This window comes from Phyllostomus discolor, chromosome 8 (genome assembly GCF_004126475.2).
Source record: "Phyllostomus discolor isolate MPI-MPIP mPhyDis1 chromosome 8, mPhyDis1.pri.v3, whole genome shotgun sequence".
NCBI lineage: Eukaryota > Metazoa > Chordata > Mammalia > Chiroptera > Phyllostomidae > Phyllostomus > Phyllostomus discolor.
The window spans coordinates 84209297-84229921 of NC_040910.2; the positions used below are offsets into that span (position 1 = coordinate 84209297).

Consider the following 20625-nt stretch of genomic DNA (forward strand, 5'->3'; position numbering starts at 1 on the left):
TCTTTTGTGTGCCGGAGAACTAAATGTTCTTGTTGCAACCCTCCCTGAAAATGTTGATCCTGCAGGTGGAGTGACTATAAGAAACTGGGGTGAAAGGAGATGTCGGGGACATGAATGTAGGGATCCTGAGGACGTACCCTGTGCAGAACTCCAAACCGGTGGTTGAAAGAAGGTACCCACAGGCCAGCTTTGCGGGCGATGTGACTGCAAAGCCCTCTTCGTCCAAACCCTCACGCGGTCCTCTCCCAGGGTCTACACAGCCACCCAAACAGTCCCACAGCAGGCACAACTGCTCTGTGCCCCGAGAAGAGAGGGTAGTGATTTCCAGCGGGGTTGGGAGATTCTGCAGGGCAGTGGGGAGCAGGAAGTCCAGGGCCAGGGGGCTCTATTCTTTCCCCCCACATGGCGACCTTCACCCAGGTAGAAACTGAATTCCTACCTTTAGAGATTCCTTATTGTCTGCTCAGAGGTATCGTTTTTAAACTTCCAAATACCTTAGGGAGAATCAGCCAACAAAATGTTGCTATTGGCCATTGACTCTCGCCTCAATTAGCGGCTAAGCAGGCACAGCTCAGTGTCGCCTACTTAGGACCCGGCGTAAGTGAAACCACACAGCCTTGACTCCTGTGTCTGTCCCACCCCGAATCGCGTCCTGGAGACCCATCTCTCCTTCCCTTTGCTGTGCACAGTGTTCCATTGTGTGAATGCAGCACAGCTTATTCACTCACTTGTTGGAGAGCATTTGTTTAGTTTCCACTTTGGGGCTTTTACTGGTAGAGTTCCTGTGGATCTCCCAGTATGCATCTGATCATAACGAGGGAAGCACATTGCTCTTGGGCGGAGAATCCCAGGTGCCTTTGAAGTCACACAGGCAGCCTGAAAGCCCAGGAGAGATGTGCTTTGACTCCAATGCACTTTTTGTGTTTGGCTGTTGGCTTTAAATGGGGAAGGGGAGAGAAAGGAAGGCCTGGGTCGCCCTGCCTGCCATCACACACCTTTGCTCACACCGTTCCTTCTTCCTGAGCTGTGCTGGTGGACTTAGTCGGCAGAGATGCTCCAGGACATCCCTCGGGGAGGTAGAGGCCCCAGACATACCTGGGAGGCTTCCCTGCCTGTCAGTGAGGGGAGGTGCTGGCTGGTGGCCTGAATCACCCTCAGACACCACCCTGCCTTGTGGCTTGACTTCTTCCTGGGCTCTGCCTCACCCACTCTGAGGAGGGTGGCAGACTGGAAGGGAATGGATGGGGTCATCGCTTCTTTCCAGCCTGCGGTAATAAGCCTCCCAGAACCCAAGGAAGGGGGTAGGGGAGGATCCCTTGCGTGCTAAACCAGCGCCACTGAGCGGGTAGGGCCCAGGGCCCTTCGGGGAACATCCAGCCCCTTCCCACCTGCAGGCTCATCAAACACCTCAACTGGCAGCCCGAGTGGGAAGCCGGTGATGTCATCGCCAAGCCCAAACAATCAGGCCTTTCATGGCACTACGATAACAATCAAAACAGTCTGTAAGGGCCTGCCACGCAAGAACGCACACGCTTTTCGCACGGGGGAGTATCTGAAAGCGAGGTGAAGCGGGCTTGTCAGGGATATGCTGTTCTCCTTTCATAATCAGCTGGCAGAGGACCCAGCCTGGAGAGCAGGGCTGCGTGGTGTGTGGACACTCACTCACCAGTTCTCAGAGAAATCCATGGTGCTCTGCACCCCTTCCCCAGGACTCCTCATCTCCAAACCCAGAACTAAACCCTTCACTGAGCAATCGTCAGTGATTGGTGTTCGAGCAAGAATATCCCATTGCACAACCCTAGGGGGCGCCAGAATGCACAGCACTAAGGTATGTGTAAGACAAAGCCACTGTCTTCAGAATGAGGGAGCAGAGGCCAGGTGATTCTTGAGTGTTGTGTTTACCTTGACTCCCAGGAATTGGTCTTGCCACAGCTAAGCTGCCTAGAAGACCCAACTCCACTGAGCCTAGAAATTCTCAGTCAGATGCATGAGATCAGATGTTTTCCTTGCTTGGTCTGGGAGGTTTCTGGTGTTCAGTTATATGCTGAGGAAGCAAAGTCACCTAAACTGTTGCTTAGTCTAGGTAAGTGGTTCTCAACCAGGGGTGATTTAGCCCCCGGGAGATATTTTGCAATGTCTGGAGACATTTTGGGTTGTCACAACTTGGAAGGAAGCTACAGGCATCTATTGCATGGAGGCTGGAGATGCTGGGAAAGGCCCTGCTGTGCACTTGGCAGTCCCCACAACAAAGAATGGCCCAGCCCAAAATGTCATTGGCGGCAAGGTTGCAAACTCCTGCCATAGATGAGATGTTCCAACCCCATTAACCCTGAGGTCTCTGGTTAACCTCTCCCTGCTTTGATCTGCTCTCCTGGTCTTCCAGAGCAGGCCAGACCCAAAGCATAAGGCAGTGCCCACTCCTCTGCTGGGGATTTGAGCCCAGGAGACCATCTCTCTCCGATGGTGAGATTGCTCTGTGTGAGACCCAGAGGACCTGAAGTGTACAGCGTGGCGGTGACGAGTCCCCACTGTGGCTGCATAGCTGGGTAACCTTGGGGCAACTCACTTAACCTCCTCGTGCATCCCTTTCCCCACCTGTAAATCGGGACAGTTAAGGGTAGGAAACACTCAGTAGGTACTGGAGAGGGTGCTGCCACCCATAAAATGCTGACCACCATGCCTGGCACTTAGCAGCGCTCCAGAAATGGCAGCGATGATTAGCACCGTCTCAGTCTAGCCGAGGACCTCAGGCTCCCTCTGATGGGCACGGTGATGAAAGGTGAGCTGGTTCTGGCCGCAGGGTAGGCAGCAGGTTCTGCGCTACTCTCTGCTGCTCCGGGCCCCGGCTTGTGCTGCTGCTGCCGCCACAAGGAAGCCTTCCCCGGCTCCAGGCCCACGTCATCCTCAGTGAAACGGCTGTGTGGGGATGGCTAATTAACGGATTTGAAGGGAACCCTTCCAAGCATCTCATTGGTGATCCCTGGCTGGGATGGAACCCCACACTTGGCCTTGGGAAGACCCCTGGGGTGGGGCTGGGCATTGAATGCTCAGGTTCTCCCTCAAAAACTGGCCAACCTGGCTGTCCTCGGGAAAGATTCTCAGAAGACAATATCCAGGAGGGATGGGCTTTGACTCCAGTGTGTTTTTTGTGTTTGTCTGTTGGCTTTAAATTGGGAAAGGAGAGAGAAAGGAAGGCCTGGATCACCCTGCCTGTCATCACATGCCTTTGCTCACACCGTTCCTTCTTCCTGTAGGAAATGTGTTGGTCCCAGGGCACCCCCAACCACCAGTCTCTCTAGTGATTAAAGTGATGCCTACCCTTCACAGTCCACCTTGAATGTCACTTTCTTTCTGGGACCCCCTTTCTCTGGCAGCACCCTTCTCCCCCTGCTTTCCGTGTGCAGTCCTCGTGGCCCTTTGCCAGTCGTGTGCTGTCCTGGAGTCATTGGTGTGCAGGGCGTTTTGCCCTCTGTTAGACTGTGAGTTCCTCCAAGGCTGGGGAGCTTCCCAACATATTCACGTGTGGCATGAGCTCTCGCACACGGCAGGGCTCAGTGGTGGATTCTGGAGTCGCTCCCGGAAGGGCTCTCAGCTGGCCGTCGCTGTCTGTTCTGGCCTTGGTCCTGAGCAGGAAGCCACAGAATGAAGAAGGTTGAGGAGCATGAACTGGAGAAGAAATTTGTGTGAGGTTGAGAAGGTCACAGGGCTGTGGGGAAGGAGGTGCCGTGGCCCCGTGTCAAGCCTCAGCACTGCCCCCTTCAGGAAGCCCAGGCAATTTTAACAGGAGCTACCTTTTAAGGAGTGCCTGCTCTGGGCTCTGCGCTGTGACCAGTGCTTTACCGCAGTTGTTCCATATGCCAAAGAACCCTGAAAATGGGGGGCGTTTTATACCCTTTTTACAGACAAAGTGAACCCTGAGCTTCTTGTAGGTTGTACTGGGTCACAGTGCACACCCAGGCCTGTCTGGGTCACCCACTACATGTCACATCTGTCTCCGAAGACAGTGGACTCTCCGCGCCTTTGTTTTCTACCTTAGCAGTGGAGGTGTGGAACAAGGGGCCTGCACTGAAGCCCGAGTGGGTGTTCTCTGACTTAACCCTGGGGGCGGAGCTGGGGCAGGGTGCAGGGGATATGAAGCAACTCCGCCCCCACCCTCTCGCACTGGCTCTGGAGAAATGAGTCAGGCCTCTGGCCACCTCTAGGCCTCTAAGAAAAAACAGGAGCCTCTGCCCACTGGGCTGGCCTTTCTTCCTGGCGTCCACCTCCCAGAATTCCTACCTGGCGGCCTGGAGGGCCAGTCTTGCACCCAAGAGGAAACTGGAAAAGCAGCCCCGGGCTCTTTGCTTCTGCCTTGGCATCCAGGTTGGAGAACGCACACCTTTCCTTACCTGCACTCCCTGGCACCTGTCATGGGCCCGGTCCCCTCCATCTGCTGTGGTTCACTGTTTGTGAGGCAGCCCAGTGCGTTCCCAACTCCCTCCCAGCCCCCCACCCCTGGGGGTTTTCTGCTTCTCCTGGCCTTAAGAAGTGCCCCCTGGTGTAGAGGCCACAGGGAGAGCACAGTAGGACAGCGAGAGGGTGTGAGCATGTCACTGTGTCCCAGCCCTGCTGCCACTCTAGGTCTTCACTGCTCCTAAGTTAGCTTCGAGCTTCCACTGTCATGGGACCAGCCTGCCCACCTGAGCCGATGCTGCCCCCCCCCATCCCTGGCACACGGTGTCCGTTATCCCCATCACTGCTATCAATGTGCCCTGTCTCCCCAGTGACCCTCTGCTTTGATGCACCTGCTCTGTTTTCAGAGGTCCCCTCCAGCCTCCTCAAATCAGGTCTTGTGCCCAGAAAGCACCCAGTCTGAAGGCCGCTGGCATCCTCAGCTCCCAGCTGGGCCGCCCTGACATGCTCCTCAGTTGGGTGACAGGATGGCAGGGAAGGGGCTCCTGAGTCAGGCAGGTGCAGCCACCATCCTCATCCCCTTGGATGACATCTTAGGTCCCTGGTGACTGGAGTGTGTAGCCAGGGTTGAGAGCTTCAGGTTTAATTCATAGTCTGGAGCTGATGTCAGTGGGGAGAGGAGCAGGGGGCGTGCAAGGCACTGGGCCCTTCCATTGGGTCACCCCTAACAGGTGCATGGCACAGAGCAGAGCAAGGGACCGTGGTGGGCCAGCGTGTGTGTAGGGGAAAGCCGAGTTAAGGGGTATATATGAAAGAGGAAAGGACGGAGGAGCTGTGGGGTGATGGCGCCCAGGAGCCCTCAGGAGAGGTTCCATGATCACCCAGCGAGGTGGCACCCTGAGAACAGCCTGGCAGGATCCCAAGGGTGGGGCACCTGGTTGGCCTGGAAGCCCCATGCCGGAGCTGGGGCAGGGCAGGGGTAACCTGGCTTGCCAGGGGTAGAAGAATGAGGTTTCTGTGCTGCTTATCAGGGCAGAGGCTCCGGGACAGGATGGGAGGAGGCTTCCACGGCCTGCCCGGCGGATAGTTGCAGTTGGCGCTGCGTCACGGCGAGGACTTTGGACAGGGAGCCCCACCTTGACTTGCCGGTGACATTGGGTGGCAACTCTCCGTGGTTAGTCTGGGGATAAGTCATGCTCTTGCCTGTGAACATGAGGGCAGGTGATGGCAATGGACAGCAAGCCAGCCACAGAATGCTGATTCCACATCTGACAAGGGCATTGGGATCTGGTCAGACACCTTGACCTTGCTCAGTGGAAGACCCTCATTGGGTCTTTGGTTCCACCTGATCAGATGTCCCTGCAGCCAGCCACTGGGATAATAGGGCAGAGATCAGCAAACTACAGCCTATGGGCCTGGCCCAGCCCACCTCCTGGTTTTATAAATGAAGTTTTATTAGAACACAGCCACACTCATTTGCTTACATACTGGCTGCTCTGCCACTACGGAGGTGAATAGTTGCATCAGAGACCCAGTGGCCCTCAAAGCCCAAAATATTCACAGCCTTTCCTGGGGTGGGGAGGCGGCCTCGTGGGTCATGGGACGAGATCAGAGCTTGTCTGAACCTTTCCTCCCTGAGAAGTGAAAGGAGAGAGCACCATAGGTAACACAGGCGGGGATCCGCGTGAACCCCCGGGAGAGGCCCGCAGACAGCGACACGGCCGGGGGCCCGGTGGGCAGGATGGGAGTTCATTAAATGTGCCATGTGTGAGCCACGTGTTAATGGGTCCAAGATTCTGGGGGCCGGTCTTTCCCCAAGTGTCCCCCTGGTCAAGGAGACCCTGAGGAAAACGCCGACCCTGGGGCCTCCCACGTGTCAGGGTGTCTGAGCCCCATGGGAACCGTGTGTGCACGAGCTGGGGAACAACAGAGAACTCGGGCCGAGGTTCAAGGCCAGGTGTAAAAAGGCTAAATACTAAACACTGAGGATTGTCCCCACTGCTATCTGCTGGAGGATTGTCCCCAGAGCCGGTCTAATGGGACTGTGCAGGGCAGCACGTACATCCCTGTCCCAGGAGCCTGAGGTGGGCGAGCTGGCAGGAGGACGGGGCGGAGTACCCTCTGGTCACTGTCCAGAGCTGACGGGTGGTTTCCTGTTAGCAGCAGGAGGGACAGATGTGAGCAAGTGGACCGGAAAGGCAAGTGACAGAGGAGCTTCCCTTTTCTATCTAATCCAGCCACAGTCCTTCGGGCCACATGCCCAGCATGGCCTGCCAAGTGATCAGGCGGATCATCCCTGGCGAGGCTGCCCTGTGGGCCTGTCCGGCCAAGGCCGACACTCTAACGCTGCCTCCCCTGTGTGTGCAGACCGGGCCTGATGCTTTTGCTCCCTCTGAAAGTGGACATTCAGTTTCTGTGCAGTAGTTCGAAGCGTGCGTGATGAGGGTTCTCCACTGACGTGCATACCTCTCTCCCTGAGGTCACAGACTGCACTTGCACCCACCTCACTCTGTTGCTCCCTCCCTTTGTACTTCCATAGCTGGTTAGTGCACGAAGCAGGCTCTCTGAGCTCGGCTCTGACCAGCTGACCAATTTGCACAGCACAGAATCCTGCAGAGATAGGAAGGGAGAGGACCACAGTGCTCACTGTGGGGGCCCAAAGAGGTGGGGTGGGTGGTCCAGGCATGCACGGAGTGTCCACAGGGCAGCTGAGCCCAGATGCAGGAGATCTGGGTCACTGCCCGATAAAATGTGATTTATCAACTTCCATGCTGTAAGGGAATGGAACCTGAGCACCTCATCTGTGCTCGAGGCTTCGCAGGCATTAGGTCACGGGGCTACAGTGATCCTTAACGGTAAGCATTACGATCCCTGTGTAAACCCTTCTGTGTTACATATGAGGACCCACGGTGTGGAAACTTAAATGATTTGTGCAAAGCTGAACAGGTACGTGGCAGAACCTGGACCATCCTAACCCCCAGCCAGTGTATTCTCTGCTCTACTGCAGCATCGTGAGGGCGGAGCGTCCCCGGGGACCAAGGCCAGCATGAAGGGGCGGCGGATCCGAGGCCCCCCTGGGTCTCTGACACTGCAGGCCAGGGGCCCCTGTCTGCCGGGCTCTCAGTTCCAGATGACCGTCTTCATGTGTGTTCTTGTCTTTCAGGAACTTAGCCATTGGAATTGGGATCCAGAATTTCCCGGAGGGCCTCGCGGTCAGCCTTCCCTTGCGAGGAGCTGGCTTCTCCAACTGGAGAGCCTTCTGGTAAGTGCTGGAGGGCTTCGCTGTCGGGGGCCAAGGTCAGGGCTGGTGCAAGGCTCCGAGCAGTCCTCTGTGTCGGCTTCTTTCCGCAAGAACAACCTCTTCTGACCTGAAAGCGAATCTGGACCTCTGGTAAAATGCTGAATTTTGCACTCCAGGATTGGGAGGAACCTTAAGGAACTCACCTCTTGACCTTCAACCTTTCCATAAGCCAGCCCAGATAACCATCTTTTTTTTTTTTTAAACCCCTCTGGGGGTGGCCACGCCACAGCCATTCAGTGCTACATTTTCTCTCCCTCGGGCAGGAAGAACTGAGCTAGACCTCGTGTCCACGTTAACACCACATGTGCTGACTTGGGCTCATGTTGCTACAGCCTTTGTCCCCAAGAGTCGTTACAGAAGCTTCTGTCATAACCTTGGTCAGTGCGGAGATTATGTCAGTTGTGTCTGGCAGATGATGCCTGGAGTTTTCAGAGTCCCCACAGGGCTTTCTAGTCTGCTCCTTGATTTTATCTTTTCAGTGACATATAAGGTGAGTCCCCAGTGTTCAGGGGAGGAAACCGTGGCCCAGAGTGTAGAGGATTTGGCTTCCTAGTCCTGACTCAGGACTGGAAGTCTAACTTTCTGCCCCTCAGCTCAGGGCTCCGCCTCGGAACACCCCTCTGTTACAACTCTCACTCCTCTGGATTGTATGGTAAGATCATTTAAAAGGACTGATGACAACCACGATAAAAGTGCCTTCCACCTTGTAGGACCTGTGACCTACCAGTTCTTACACACGCTGAAGTTGTTTTATTCCCACCCTCCATGACCTCTTTCTCCACTGTGGGAGTCTGTGGAAGAGGGCGGGTGGGGGCAGGGCAAGGCGGCCTTAGCAGTGTCTTTAAATGCAAGTTCCGGAAGCCGTGACCATCATTTCACGTGGTGGAACGGGGCATTGTGGTCAGCGTGCAGAGGCTGAGATTGAACTTCGCAGTTGTCACTGCAGTCTGGGCTTCACGTCAAACCCATTTTTTCTGGAAGTGACAACACTGAGGTCATGGCCCCTTAGAGGATTCTAAAGCACAGTGTCGCCCCCGTGCCCACCGTGTGCTTCCAGCCGGCCAGGGAGAAGCAGGGCAGGGGTGGGAGTGCCCAGGCCCACAGCTGCCCTGTCACCATCCCGTCACCTGGGAGGCTGGGTGGGGACGTCGTCTCACTTCCATTGCACAGATGGGAGGGCTGAGGCTCGGAGGCAGTGCATGTCCCCAAATGCCGCAGCCAGGGGCAGCGGGAGAGACGTCTGTTGGTGCTCAGCCTGGAGCAGGTGTCTGCCAGTGGGGCTGGACCGTGGCGCTCAGGCACCGGCCTGTCTCCTCTGTGAGGGCCCAGCGCCCACGTGGCTGCCGTTTTAATCAGGGCTCTTTGGGCTTTCGGCCACAGAGACTCACTCTCACTAGTGCCAAATAAATAAATAAGTAGATAGATAAGTTGATCGATTTTAGAAAGAGAAGAAGGGGGAGAGGGAGAGACATTGGTGTGAGAGAGAAACACCAATCAGTTGCCTCCTATATGCACTGCAACTGGGGATCGAACCCACAACCTTTTGGTGTACGGAATGACATGCCAGGGCAAGGGATTTTTGTAAAAAAGATAAATCTCGCCTTAATCTAAGATGAGGGTTGTGGGGCCAGACCCTCAATATAGCCCTGGCCAGGTAGGTCACTCGTTCTGCAGAGGTGGGTGGGGGCAGCCCCCTCAGGAGGGAGGTGTTGTGGCCTGACCCCCGAGACATGCCAGGCACAGCTGTCCTTGGGCAATGTCCCTACTGCTTTGCTCCGTGTGCTCCCCGCAAATGACAGTGCAGGCACCAGGTGATGGGCGGGCACCTACTGGGGTGTTTCCACATGAAGGGTGGTAATCAGTCACACCGGGAGCGAAGCTCGGATGCGTATTACCTCATGGGTGCATCTTGGACACCTGCTGAGTGAAACAAATCAATGGAAAGGACAGTGTATTGTGGGATTCTGTTTACATAAAATGTCCAGAACAGGCAAATCCATGGAGACGAAAAGCAGATGAGTGGTTGCCAGGGGTGGGGGCAGGGGGAGGAATGGGGAACAGCTGCTGATGGGCATGGGGTTTTTGGGGTGGTGGAAATGCTCTGGAGTTAACAGTGGAGACGGTTGCACGGCCTCGTGAGTAGGCTGACAACCGCTGAACCGCACGCATGAAACGGGTGTGCCATATGGCGTGTGGAGTAGGTCTCAGTGACACTGTTATTTCAGAAAGACAATGCGGGAGACTGAAAACTGGAAACAAAAAACCTGGGGTGGGGTCGGCGCCTGTACTGCACTAGGTGGTGGGGAAGGAAGAGGAGGAGGTGAGCAAACCAGTGAAAGGCTTCTGCACTGCTGGGCTCAGATACAGGGTCCCACGCAAGTAACACCCCTTTCTCATTACAGACTCTTTCATTCCGAGATCATAGGCATGTCATTCTGTAACATAACAGTATCGTACTCAAGCACACCATATGACATTTGAGGTGAAAGGTTCAAATTAAAACTATAAATGACCACACACACACTGTTGCCCTACCAACCACGCTCAAGCGGGCGTTGCTTCTGTGGGTCCCTGCATGGTGTGGGACAGACGCGCCGTTTCCCGGAGTCAGCAGCGTGAGCGTGCAGAGGGCCTGCGGGATCTCCCAGGTGGCACCCATCTCTGTTCTCTCCTTAGGTACGGGCAGCTGAGCGGCATGGTGGAGCCTCTGGCTGGCCTCTTTGGGGCCTTCGCCGTGGTTCTGGCAGAACCTGTTCTGCCCTACGCTCTGGCCTTCGCCGCGGGCGCCATGGTCTATGTGGTCATGGATGACATCATCCCCGAAGCTCAGATCAGGTGGGAGAGCTTCCCCACCCCCATCCGTCCCTGTCCCTGTCCGGATCCCAGCCCCCAAATCTGCCCTTGTTTTCGTCTGCCACTCCTCTCTTCCCACCCCGTCCTGCCCCTCTCCGACATCAGCCTCAGCCCCTACGCAGCTGTGCTGTCTGAAACTAAAAGAAAGAGGAGGAGCAGGTAGGAGGTGCAGAGACAGACCAGGTAATGTGAGGCAGTGGCATATACATACCCTCCTCTCTGCCCCCCCATGGAACAGACTATTATTTTTTAATGTTCTCCTCTCTCCCTCCTCCTGTTTCCCTCTCTCCCTTTCCCTTCCCTCCCTCCTGCTGTCCCATCCCTCCTGCTGTCCCCCCCCACCCCCGCACTCCCACCCTTCTTCCTGCCTTCTCCAGATTCTCCTGGGGCTGGCATGGGCAGAGAGGGGAGCTTTGTTAGCCAAAGCTATACGTCCATGGTCTCATTATCTAGCTGCAGGCCAGGTCCCGGGGGCTGGGGGCGTCCTCTCTTTGTTTCAGTTGGTTTTTTTATAGCAGAATGACTTTGAGGCTAGTTGACAAGGTCAGACTAAATAAGCTCTTCAAGAACTGAATCACCACTCTTTATTATTCACTCATGGGTGCCAAGCCGGGATAGGTGGCCTTTGGCACGTTATTCAGCTTCCCTCTGCTTCAGTCTCCCCACCAGTAAAATCGGAATAACCGCCTTGTGGTTATCCTTCCAGACGACACGAGTTGATTCGTGTGCCCGGCCCCGTGTGAGCCTCACGAGCGTCAGCTGTCGTTGTCATTACTCATAGCAGGAGGGTGTTTGCTACAGGAGTGGGCCTCACACAGGGTGCTTGCAGCTTGGACAGCGTCTCAGTGTATTAAGGCCTTCCTTTCCTCCCTTTCCTTCCCTCCCAGTGGCAACGGGAAGCTGGCGTCCTGGGCCTCCATCCTGGGGTTTGTGGTGATGATGTCCCTGGATGTGGGCCTGGGCTAGTGCCGAAGCGCTCGGACCCCAGGAAAGGCCGCACGAGACCATGGCAACGCTCGGCCGCCACGGGACCACTGGCCTCTCTTTGCATCGGAACATTTTACTTTTTCTCCTGTTCATCTCGTTATCCTGATTGACTCTGATTACATGACAGTTTTTACTTTTCTTCTGAGGGAGACATAGGTTTTATTTCCGGACTTCCAAGGTGTCAGTGGAACAAGAGAATTTGGGCCACTGAATGGAGTCTCGCTCCAGTGGGGTTACAGTCCGGGAGACCTCTGGGACTTCAGTCTCCCTCACCAGACGCAGTGGCAGCGCCCCAAGGCCACCTACAGAAGCAAGCTACCCCGAGAGAAGTCTCTTCGGCATGTTTGCCTAGTGGCTCAGGGCAGAGTGACCAGGGCAGCTCTCATCTGTTCCTCCTGATCTGGAACTGGAGCATCACGGACAAAGCCTCCTGCCACTCTCCCAGTCCCACCGGCCCCAGGAGGGGTGCACCTTCCTCTGCCTCCCTGGGGAGACGCTGGGGGGGATGGGGCTGCCGACAAAGGGAAGAAAATCAGCTAGCCGCTCTTCTCCCTCTCTCTCTTCTCTTCGAGTGCTCATTCTCTCTCTCTCTCTCTCTCTCTCTCTGTCTGTCTCTCTCTCTCAGATTTACATTGTGAGATTACGGGAATTAGGGAATCGCGACAACTGTGAACACACTGTGAGCCCTGCGAGAAGAAGAGGCTGTAGCTTTGATCAGAGACCGCTGTTCTCTGGGGATCCCAGGAGCAAAGTGGTTTGTCATGGTTTCCAAATCCCTATGACATTTATTTTGATAAGTTCAAAGCCTTCATTTTGCTAAGAGCCTGGGGGACACCAGCCAACTGCTAGAACTCAAACCCTTCATTTACCTGTGGACAGAGCCACTTAAGCTAATTTAAGTGAAGGGAAGACGTGTGGCATCTGTGATAGGTCCGTCTCTCCGGCCATTTGGCTACTTGTAACCTGACCCAGAACTCCTTTAAGCTACAGCAAGCTTTGCTGGAGTTTGGCCAGAGCCCTTAGGATGAGAAAGGAAGAAGGGGTAGGAAAAGAAGGTTTTTATGTTTTCCTTTAAAAGTAAATTTTCAGCAAGTCGTCATTCTGAGTCGACCCTAAACAATGACTTGAACTAGATTAGAAGGCGGTCTGTGCGTCCATGCACATCGCGTCCCCAGCAGGCGTGGTGTGGCCTCCCTGCTTCGAGCACAGCGGGGCCTGCTGTCCTCCCTGGTCGGAGGGGCCCCAGGACCTTGCGCGGGCTCTGCAGACACGGTGGGCCGCCCAGGAGCCCGGGGTTTGGGTGTGGTGTGAGCCCGCCTGCCCTCCGCGTTTACATGTTCGACGGCTGCCCGGGGCGCATGCCCTGCTCTGTGAATGCCCCCACACCTGAAGGCCAACCTTATGCTGGGCCAATCAGTGTACGTTTTTCCGAATCACTGACGATCAAAATTGAAGACACGTCCAGAGGTTTGATTGGTTGAGGCGATTTGTTCTGGTGGTTGATGTGTATTTTTATGTCTTTGTATGTAGTTCTACACAATGCAGACTTCTTTCTGATGGACAAGACCTCACAACTGTGATTAATCTCAATAAAAGGGACATTGCTGTGGCCAGCACGTGCGTGTGTTCAGTCCTTCTCAAAGCTGCCTTCTTTCCAGGGCCGCAAACGTACAAGCCAACTAAAGAGTTACTCCCCGCACCTTCCCTGCCTAACACTGGTGGAAGCAAGAGAGAGAGCTCGGATGAGAAAGGCGAGCCCCGATTCCCAGTTGCAAACCAGTATCCAGCGCCAGCGTGCCTGGATAAGGAGCTTAATGAAGGCTATCTGGAGCTCACAGGACCTACAGGAGAGACAGGCTTGAAAACTAGTTGAGATCCAAGAAAGCTAGAGGTGTGGGTTCCTCCGGACCCTGTCACATCTCGAACAGCTTGGTTTGTGCGCCCTATCCCCAGTGCCGGTCCCTAGGTAATGACCCTCAGCCCTGACGCCACCTCTGCCCCCCATGGGAATCGACTCCACACTGACCACCTCTCACCACCTCCTTCCACTCTCCTTGGCTTTGACACCATTAACCCCACTTTCCCGACAGGGCAGGTGAGGGCCAGGGAGTCTTACACGCCCGGGTGGCTACGGCCAGGGGCAGGGTCGCTCAGCTTTGCCCGAGGATGCAGAACGCAACCTCCCACCATCCTCCCCTGAGCTTTCCTGAAGCAAGGCCCTGCCAGGCCTCCACCCCCAACGATGTGGTGGAAGTTGGAAGCAAAAGAGAGCCCAGGGGCTGTTCTTTTCCCCTTCCTTTGGCATCCAGGTAAGATTATGTATAACAAAGCAACAGATCTGAAGTGAACGGAGTTCCACCAATATTTACCTAGGCGCCCTTCTTGGCCGGGTACTCGTTCCCCTCACCTCTTACCCCACCCTGGCTACACACCCTGGGCCCCGTCAGCGGGGCCCATAGGTGTGACCCAGTGGTGTGGCGGGTGGGGGACATGGCCCGGGGCCTTGGCCAGGTGAAGCCGGGCTGCCTGCTCCGGCGCACGTTCCAGGTGGAGGGCACCTCCTGACCTCGGCCTCCCTGGGGCTCTGGCACGGAGCTGGGAGCAGGTCCATGACGAACAGGTGGGCGGTGCTGCTTACCTGAGGGGATGGGTGGGGCTGCAGGCGGGGCATGAGGTGTCGCCTGAGCTTCGCACGCAAGGGGCAGCCCCCCCCCCCCCCCGCCCCACCCCGCCCGTGAAGCCCTGGGACCCACCTCCCTCAGCCGCCTGCCCAGGGAGGGATGCCACCCTCCTCCTCTATCACCCTGCTGGGCTGCGGGGAGGCCAGTCCGACACCACCAAAGGGGGTGCTCCCAGGGGCTCTCTGCTGTCTACGGGCTAGTCACTCCCAGCTTGTCCCTTCCAAGGCCTCCTTTGGGGCATGTGAAGTTTATACAGTTTCAGGAGCGCTCTTTGGGAAAAATAGCACAACAATTCAAACACAGAATTAGGCACAGGGCTTTGGAAGGCGCGCCTGTGAACCAGCCACCCTGCAGCTCAGCCTGCCTTGGCTCCAAGGTCAGTTCACCGATGCTCAAGCTCTTAAATGGCTCTGCCTGGGCGCCCGTGAGGGAGGTCTGCAGTGCTCTGTCCCAAGTCCCTAGTGAATTCGCTGTCTGGCCATTGTCCCAGCCCCACAGCCGGGAGGAGGGTGGCAGTGTGTTCGCAGGCCTGAGGAATCCAACTTCCAATTCCCCCTCTCAGTCCTCCAGAGGGAGGAAGTGAACCTGGAAGGGGCTGTTGCCTCCTCCTTCCAGCAGGCTGCAGGCGGGAGGCTGGCCCTGGCCAACGAGGGCGGTGGCAGACAGCACCCAAGTCTATTCCAGCCGCATCCCTGCTACTTCCCCACCCTCTGGACGGTGCCTGCGCTCTGCCAGGGGCCTGAAGGCAAAGGGGCACTGCCGGCCACCATCTGCCCCCAAGACAGCTGTTACTAAGACCTCCACAGCTTCTGGGGGTGCTGCTCAGCCTCGGGACCGCTGGGTTTCTTTAGCCCACTGGGGCTCGTGCTCTAAAACATGGCAGACACGGGTGGATGGAGGAGCTAAAAGGGCCAGTGGATTGTGTTGGCCCAGGGAAAGGTATATGATTCTTTGCACAGGACAGACCCGTGACCCGTATCTCAGCACCCCTGCACCCCATGGTCCTCCCGAGGGTGAAAAGATCAGACTGGAAACTGTGGGATCTCTGGCAAACTAGGAGCCGGAAGTTAGTAAGCCTGTCGCTGGCCCCTCTCCATCTAGCAGGGAGGGGTATGGACCTTGCTGTTTGGGGTTGGTGAGGACCCAGCGCTGGGGTTTTAGGCCGGGCTAGGATCTCCCTTCCCTGACTGCAAGAGCCATGACTTCCGAGAAGTCCAGGGTGTGTCAGGGGGAAATGGAAATGTAGGGCAAGGCTGCAGGGGAGCGTGCAAAGAGGGAGAGGCCCTTGCCAGTGTGGTTCTGGTTCGTAGTGTGCGGTAAGGGTGGTGGAGGTGCGCCTCTTCACTGGCCTTTGCCTTTTAGGGTCGGGGTTCAGTATGCCCTGGGGTCACTGCCACACACACACTGGAGGGTGGCCCACGGAAAAGGACCAGGAACTGCTTGAAGATCAGCCCTTACGTTTAGACTTCATGGTTTCTCCTCACCAGCCACCTGCCCCCTTTCCGCTTTCTTTTTTTCAGTGACAATGCTGATTGAACTCAACATGGGAAAGTACGGAAAAGTAAATTTTTTCATTTCTAACAAGCCTAAAATATAAAAGTTAAAAGAAAAAGACTGGTCTTAAGTAAGTGGTTCATGAATCTTCAGGTTTATTCTGTGTGGACAACAGTTACGTGTGGTGACTCGGTGGGAGATGGTCACTGTATCCATTCTCTGTCGTTGTGTAACACGCAACCGCGAACTGAGTGGCTTCGTGAGCACACGCTACTGTCTCCGTGTCTCTGGCTCAGGAGTCTGGGCATGTGTTAACTGGGTCCTCCACACAGGGCCTCGCAAGCTCAGGGCCTGGCTGTGTTCTCTCCCACAGGCTTGGTGGGGAAGGCCGCTGCTTCCAGGAGCACTCAGGGGGTTGGCGGAATTCAGTTCCCGGCAGGGGTAGGACCAGGGCCCCAGCTTCTTGCTGACTGTTGGCGGGAGGCTTTCCTTAGTCCCCAGGGCCCACCTGTAGCTGCCAGGGCGACTCACCATTCCTTGGCGTGTGGATGTCCCCAGTTGGCTGCTCACTTCATGGAGCCAGCCTCCTGGTGGGCTGACTAGCAAGAGGGAGCCTTGCACAGTGCAACAGTCACAGGAGAGACAGCCCTTCCCCTTTGCCATACTCTCTTGGCTCATACACCCGGGTCACACAAGTCGGTGTCACAGGTTCGTGGTCATCAGTCAGGATAAGTAGGCACAACAAGCTACATTCGTGTAGGTGTGATCTGACTTCAGTCTCCCTTTCGCACATGCACTGCTGAGTGGTGCCCGGCAGAGAGGGGAGGGCCGAGTGAACGGAGAGGAGACTGGAGTAAGGACACGTGCCGAGAGCAACACACCGGGCTGTGTGAGCTCAGGGCATGAACCCTGGTCTTTCTGCCCTCCTCCTCTCTCAGGAGTTTCCATGAGCTGACTGCCCCCCCAACCCCCAGAGCTTGGGCCAGGGCCGTGGCCAACTCTTGGCTTCTTTATGTGACCCAGTGCAGGAGCAGGAGGCGCCGAGAGCTGGGGGAGCAGCATCTGCAGGTCTGTGCCCTCCTGCTCTGTCGTCTCTCGCTAATGCGGCGGAGCTCAGTACAAACGTGCTTGGGATTCAAGTTACTGTCTCCGTGTTGACACCCACTGGGATGTGGCAGAGACGCCTTAATTTTGGCCGCTGCCTTTGACTGGGCCTGGGAACTTTTACTGTTCCACTCCCCACGTGACACTGGGTGGTGGTGGCTAAGCCTTGGCCATTGGCTGTTCCTGGCAGGTGAGGGGAAAGGAAGGGAGACACAGGGACAACAAGGACCAAAAATCGGAGTCCACATCCAGGTCTGTTAGAGTGTATAGGCCTAGAAGCCTCCCAAGGATTTCTCTTATATCCCTATATATTCAAAAGCTGTACAATGAAAACCACAGCACAAACCCTGGCGGTCAAAATCAAGCCTGAACTTTCTTGCTTTGGGACCCAAACTTGAATGTGAGGGAGATGTTTCCGGCCGTCTCGTGGAGATTGAAATAGATAACGCTCCGGAATCTGGAGAGGTTCGTGAACCATGTCGCCCTCCTCCTACGAGCTGTTTCGTTCCCCGACCAGTTACGTCTGCTTTGGAGGAGGGCTGGTGTAGGGAGGCGTGTTTGTTTAATGAAGAACCCTGGGCAAATGTGAAATTCTTGGCAAGCCTGTCAGGTTGGCAGGTGCTGAAAAGTGAAGTCCTCTTTTTCCAAACCAGAAAAACGGATGCCAGTTTCCCATCATCGTCCTCACAGCTTCAACAGGAAGCCACCGCTCTTAGCCCTCCGTGCACTACGCACCAGACAAGGGGACTGTCTGGCTGGACGACACCATAGTCAAGGTTAAAGGGAAGGTCAGGTTTAGATCTTCTCCCCAGTGGGCTCTGTCATTCTGAATATTCATCTCCCAGCTGTGAAAGATCAGGGTGAAAATGGGCGGAGGGCTTGGGTTGGCGTAGCGCTGGGGTAAAAGGGGAAACTGAGGGAGAAGGGAAGGGGGAGGTAAGTGGGGATGCAGGCTGGCACCGTTGGTGGCAGGGGAGACAGGTGCTGCCCGGATGGCCAAACATGGCTTTGGGAAAAGGCGGGTTTAGATTAGGTCCTTAGAACTCACCACACTAACTGCGTGTTTCTATGAGAGATGACAATGCTGATAGCGTGGCAGATTGTGATCAGCCTTGGCAGGGGAGTGCCCGGCAGGGCTTTGTGGTTTGGGGAAATGCAGCAGACAAGCAGGGCACAAGGCTTCCTGGGAAACACGCCCTTCTCTGCCCAGGGCTGCCAACCCCACCCACACCCAGGCTCCTCCCACCAGCAGCTCAGCTTCCATTTTCTCCTCCGTGTACTGCTCCTGGAGGCCGGTCCCACCTGTTTGGCCCCGGGAGCTATCACCCATAAGCCCCTGATGCCCTACTTTCGACGTGAGTTGCCCGTGCCCCATGATTGGTCAGCACCCATCTTTGTGTGTGGAGTCTGTTGGCAGGTACAAAGGGGAACCGCAGCAGCCCAGGGCAATAGATGCTTACATGAAGCAAGGAGGAGATTCGATCTTGCCAATCGGAAAGGAAGATACCACGTATGCACTTGGATGGGATTATTACGATTCAGAGCTTGCACTGGACTATTTTTGATGTCACCTTTCTAATCTCTAAGAATAAAAATAGCAAGAGGAAAAGACTCCGTGGATAACATTAGCTTGAGCAACGTACCTGTTCACGTGGGCGGGCTGCCCTCTCGACCGCCCTGCAAAAAGAATAATGATGCGCCCCCTTGGAAAAAAAAAATGATGCGCCCCTTGGGCACGCTCTACCTAGGAGGACCAGGTGATTAAAGCGATTTTTTGCCAGCCCGTCTGCCTTCCCTCCTGCTCAAGGGGTTTTTGAGACCATCTTTTTAAACCATCCCTGCAGCTGTGTTCACAGGGTACCCTGAGTTTAGGAATGCCTTCCGTCCGTCTGACCTCTACCGTGTGACAAATCCGCGGCCACAACACAGGGGAGATTTGGGGAGAAAGTGTCACTCACGCTGCTCTGGAATCCCACCAAAAGTGGTGAGTGGTCAGCAGCGCTTACTCCCCTTTGTGTTGTCTGCTTTGAAAAAGCAAAAAATTGAATCTATTTCAGCTACTGTAATGTAAAAGCGAGGCCAGATCTGATCATGGGCTTTGTGATGCGTACACAAGTTTTAATGTTGGCAGATGGATGCTTTCCCCTGTTTTGATCTTTGAAGCTTGTTTTTGTTCCACGTTTTATGATGGAGAACTTCAGACCCATAGGCGAGTAAACAGAACAGTGGCACAAACCCCAGTGCCCATCGGCCAGTTCCGCAGCCCCCAGCCCCTACCAGTCTGGCCCCCTGCTCCTCCCTCTTCCTCATTATTTTGGAAAAAAAAATGCATTATTTTGTTCATAACAGATCAATATGTATATCAAAAAGGAAAAGATGTTTTTACATGATCCCATACCGTCATCATGACCAAGTACAAAAAAAAGCCCCAAAACCTGACATTATGTAAATTACTTTAAATATTGCCTGCAACTTACTCCTTCCTTCCTTTAAGTTGAGCTGGCTTACCTGATATCATTCAGCTCAGACATCCTGTATTTCTAAGGGAATTCCTGCTTTCGTGGAAACTCACGCATTCGCTAATTTCACTCCCAAATGGAGGCCCGTGGGGTGAGCCTGGGGAAGATCGAGCATGGCTGAGTCAGCACGAATCTCAGCTCCTAATGTGCCTGTGCTGCGGCCTAGGCGGGTGGTGCCCGTGATCCCACCCCAGAGGGACAGCAGATCTGAACACACCTGGCCCTGGCCATGTGGCTCGGTTGGTTGGGCATCATCCCACAAAGCAAAACATCGCTGGTTCGATTCCTGGTCAGGGCACATGCCTGGGGTGTGGGTTTGGTCCCCTGTTGGGGTGCATACAAGAGGCAACTGATCTGTGCTTCTTTCTCACATCGATGTTTCTCTCCCTTTCTCCTTCCTTTCCCCCTCTCTAAAAATAAATACATAACATCTTTAAAACAAGCAAATAAACACACACACACACAGCTGTCTCTTCTGTCCCCTCCCTCGGTGCTGAGTGCTGGGGCCAACCCAGGCATCCGTCGTTGGAGGAAAAGGCTTGTGTATTCCGTCCATTGACTGGTGGCTGTGCCGACGGGGGGGTGGCGGCGGGGGACCTGACAGAAAAGGACAGCCAGAATGGGTTGCAGGCCGTGTCAGGAAAAGCCTGTAATAATGAGGGCAGCATCCACAGAGACCGCTTCTGGATTCTCCCAGGACATAAAAAGTCCCCAAACTTCTGTAGAGCCTGCCACCTCCCTGGCTGCAAAGGATGGCGCCACACCTTTTTGGCTGGTGTTGCATTTGTAGCAAATCTCACTGGGAATTTCTCTTTCCATCCTCCCTCTTCCCAGGCGGGGTTCAGCCTTTGAAACGGCTGGCCACACGGGCCGGGGTGCGCACTGCCCACGTGCGCAGCGTGTTTGCCAAAGTAGCCGCAAGAGCCCTCTGCCAACGCAGGAAGCGATTTCTCCTAGAGCGGCTCTCTGGGGGCTGGTTTCAAGAAAGGTAGTGTCAGAGTTTCAGGGGCACCTTCCCTGGGCCAGGTTGGCTCTTTGGAATGAGAGCCCAGTGCCCCTGGCTCCCCACCCTGGGTTTTTGGAGGTTGACTGACACTTTGCGTGTCAGTGAGAGCTGCCTGCTCAAAGCCCGGGGCTTTGCTGGAGACTGTGGATCATAACTTGCATTGTGTGCATCAAGGGCCCTGACAAGTGCTGATGGATTTGGCTTCCTTGCTGATCCCGCGCTCTGGGCGGGGACAAAGGGGTGCATTGTTTGGCGGGGCAGGCCTCTGCCTGTGGACCCACTCGTTTG

General features: G+C 55.4%; 1 protein-coding gene and 1 long non-coding RNA gene across 6 annotated transcripts in view; both read left to right on the forward strand.

Annotated features, from left to right (window-relative positions):
• SLC39A11 (solute carrier family 39 member 11) overlaps positions 1 to 13149 on the forward strand; it is a 324919-nt gene extending 311770 nt beyond the window's left edge. For all 5 annotated transcript variants that reach the window (XM_036033429.1, XM_028521938.2, XM_036033430.1 and 2 more), the window contains 3 exons: positions 7556 to 7654; positions 10370 to 10528; positions 11434 to 13149. In XM_036033429.1, the coding sequence (XP_035889322.1) occupies positions 7556 to 7654; positions 10370 to 10528; positions 11434 to 11512 (337 nt within the window). In that variant the 3' untranslated portion in view covers positions 11513 to 13149. The remainder of the gene's footprint in view (positions 1 to 7555; positions 7655 to 10369; positions 10529 to 11433) is intronic.
• Positions 13150 to 14291: 1142 nt separating this feature from the next.
• On the forward strand, positions 14292 to 18514 carry LOC118502148. Its single transcript, XR_004904835.1, has 3 exons — positions 14292 to 14590; positions 17466 to 17672; positions 18219 to 18514. It is a non-coding gene; the product is annotated as an uncharacterized LOC118502148 (long non-coding RNA).
• The last annotated feature ends 2111 nt before the right edge of the window (positions 18515 to 20625 follow it).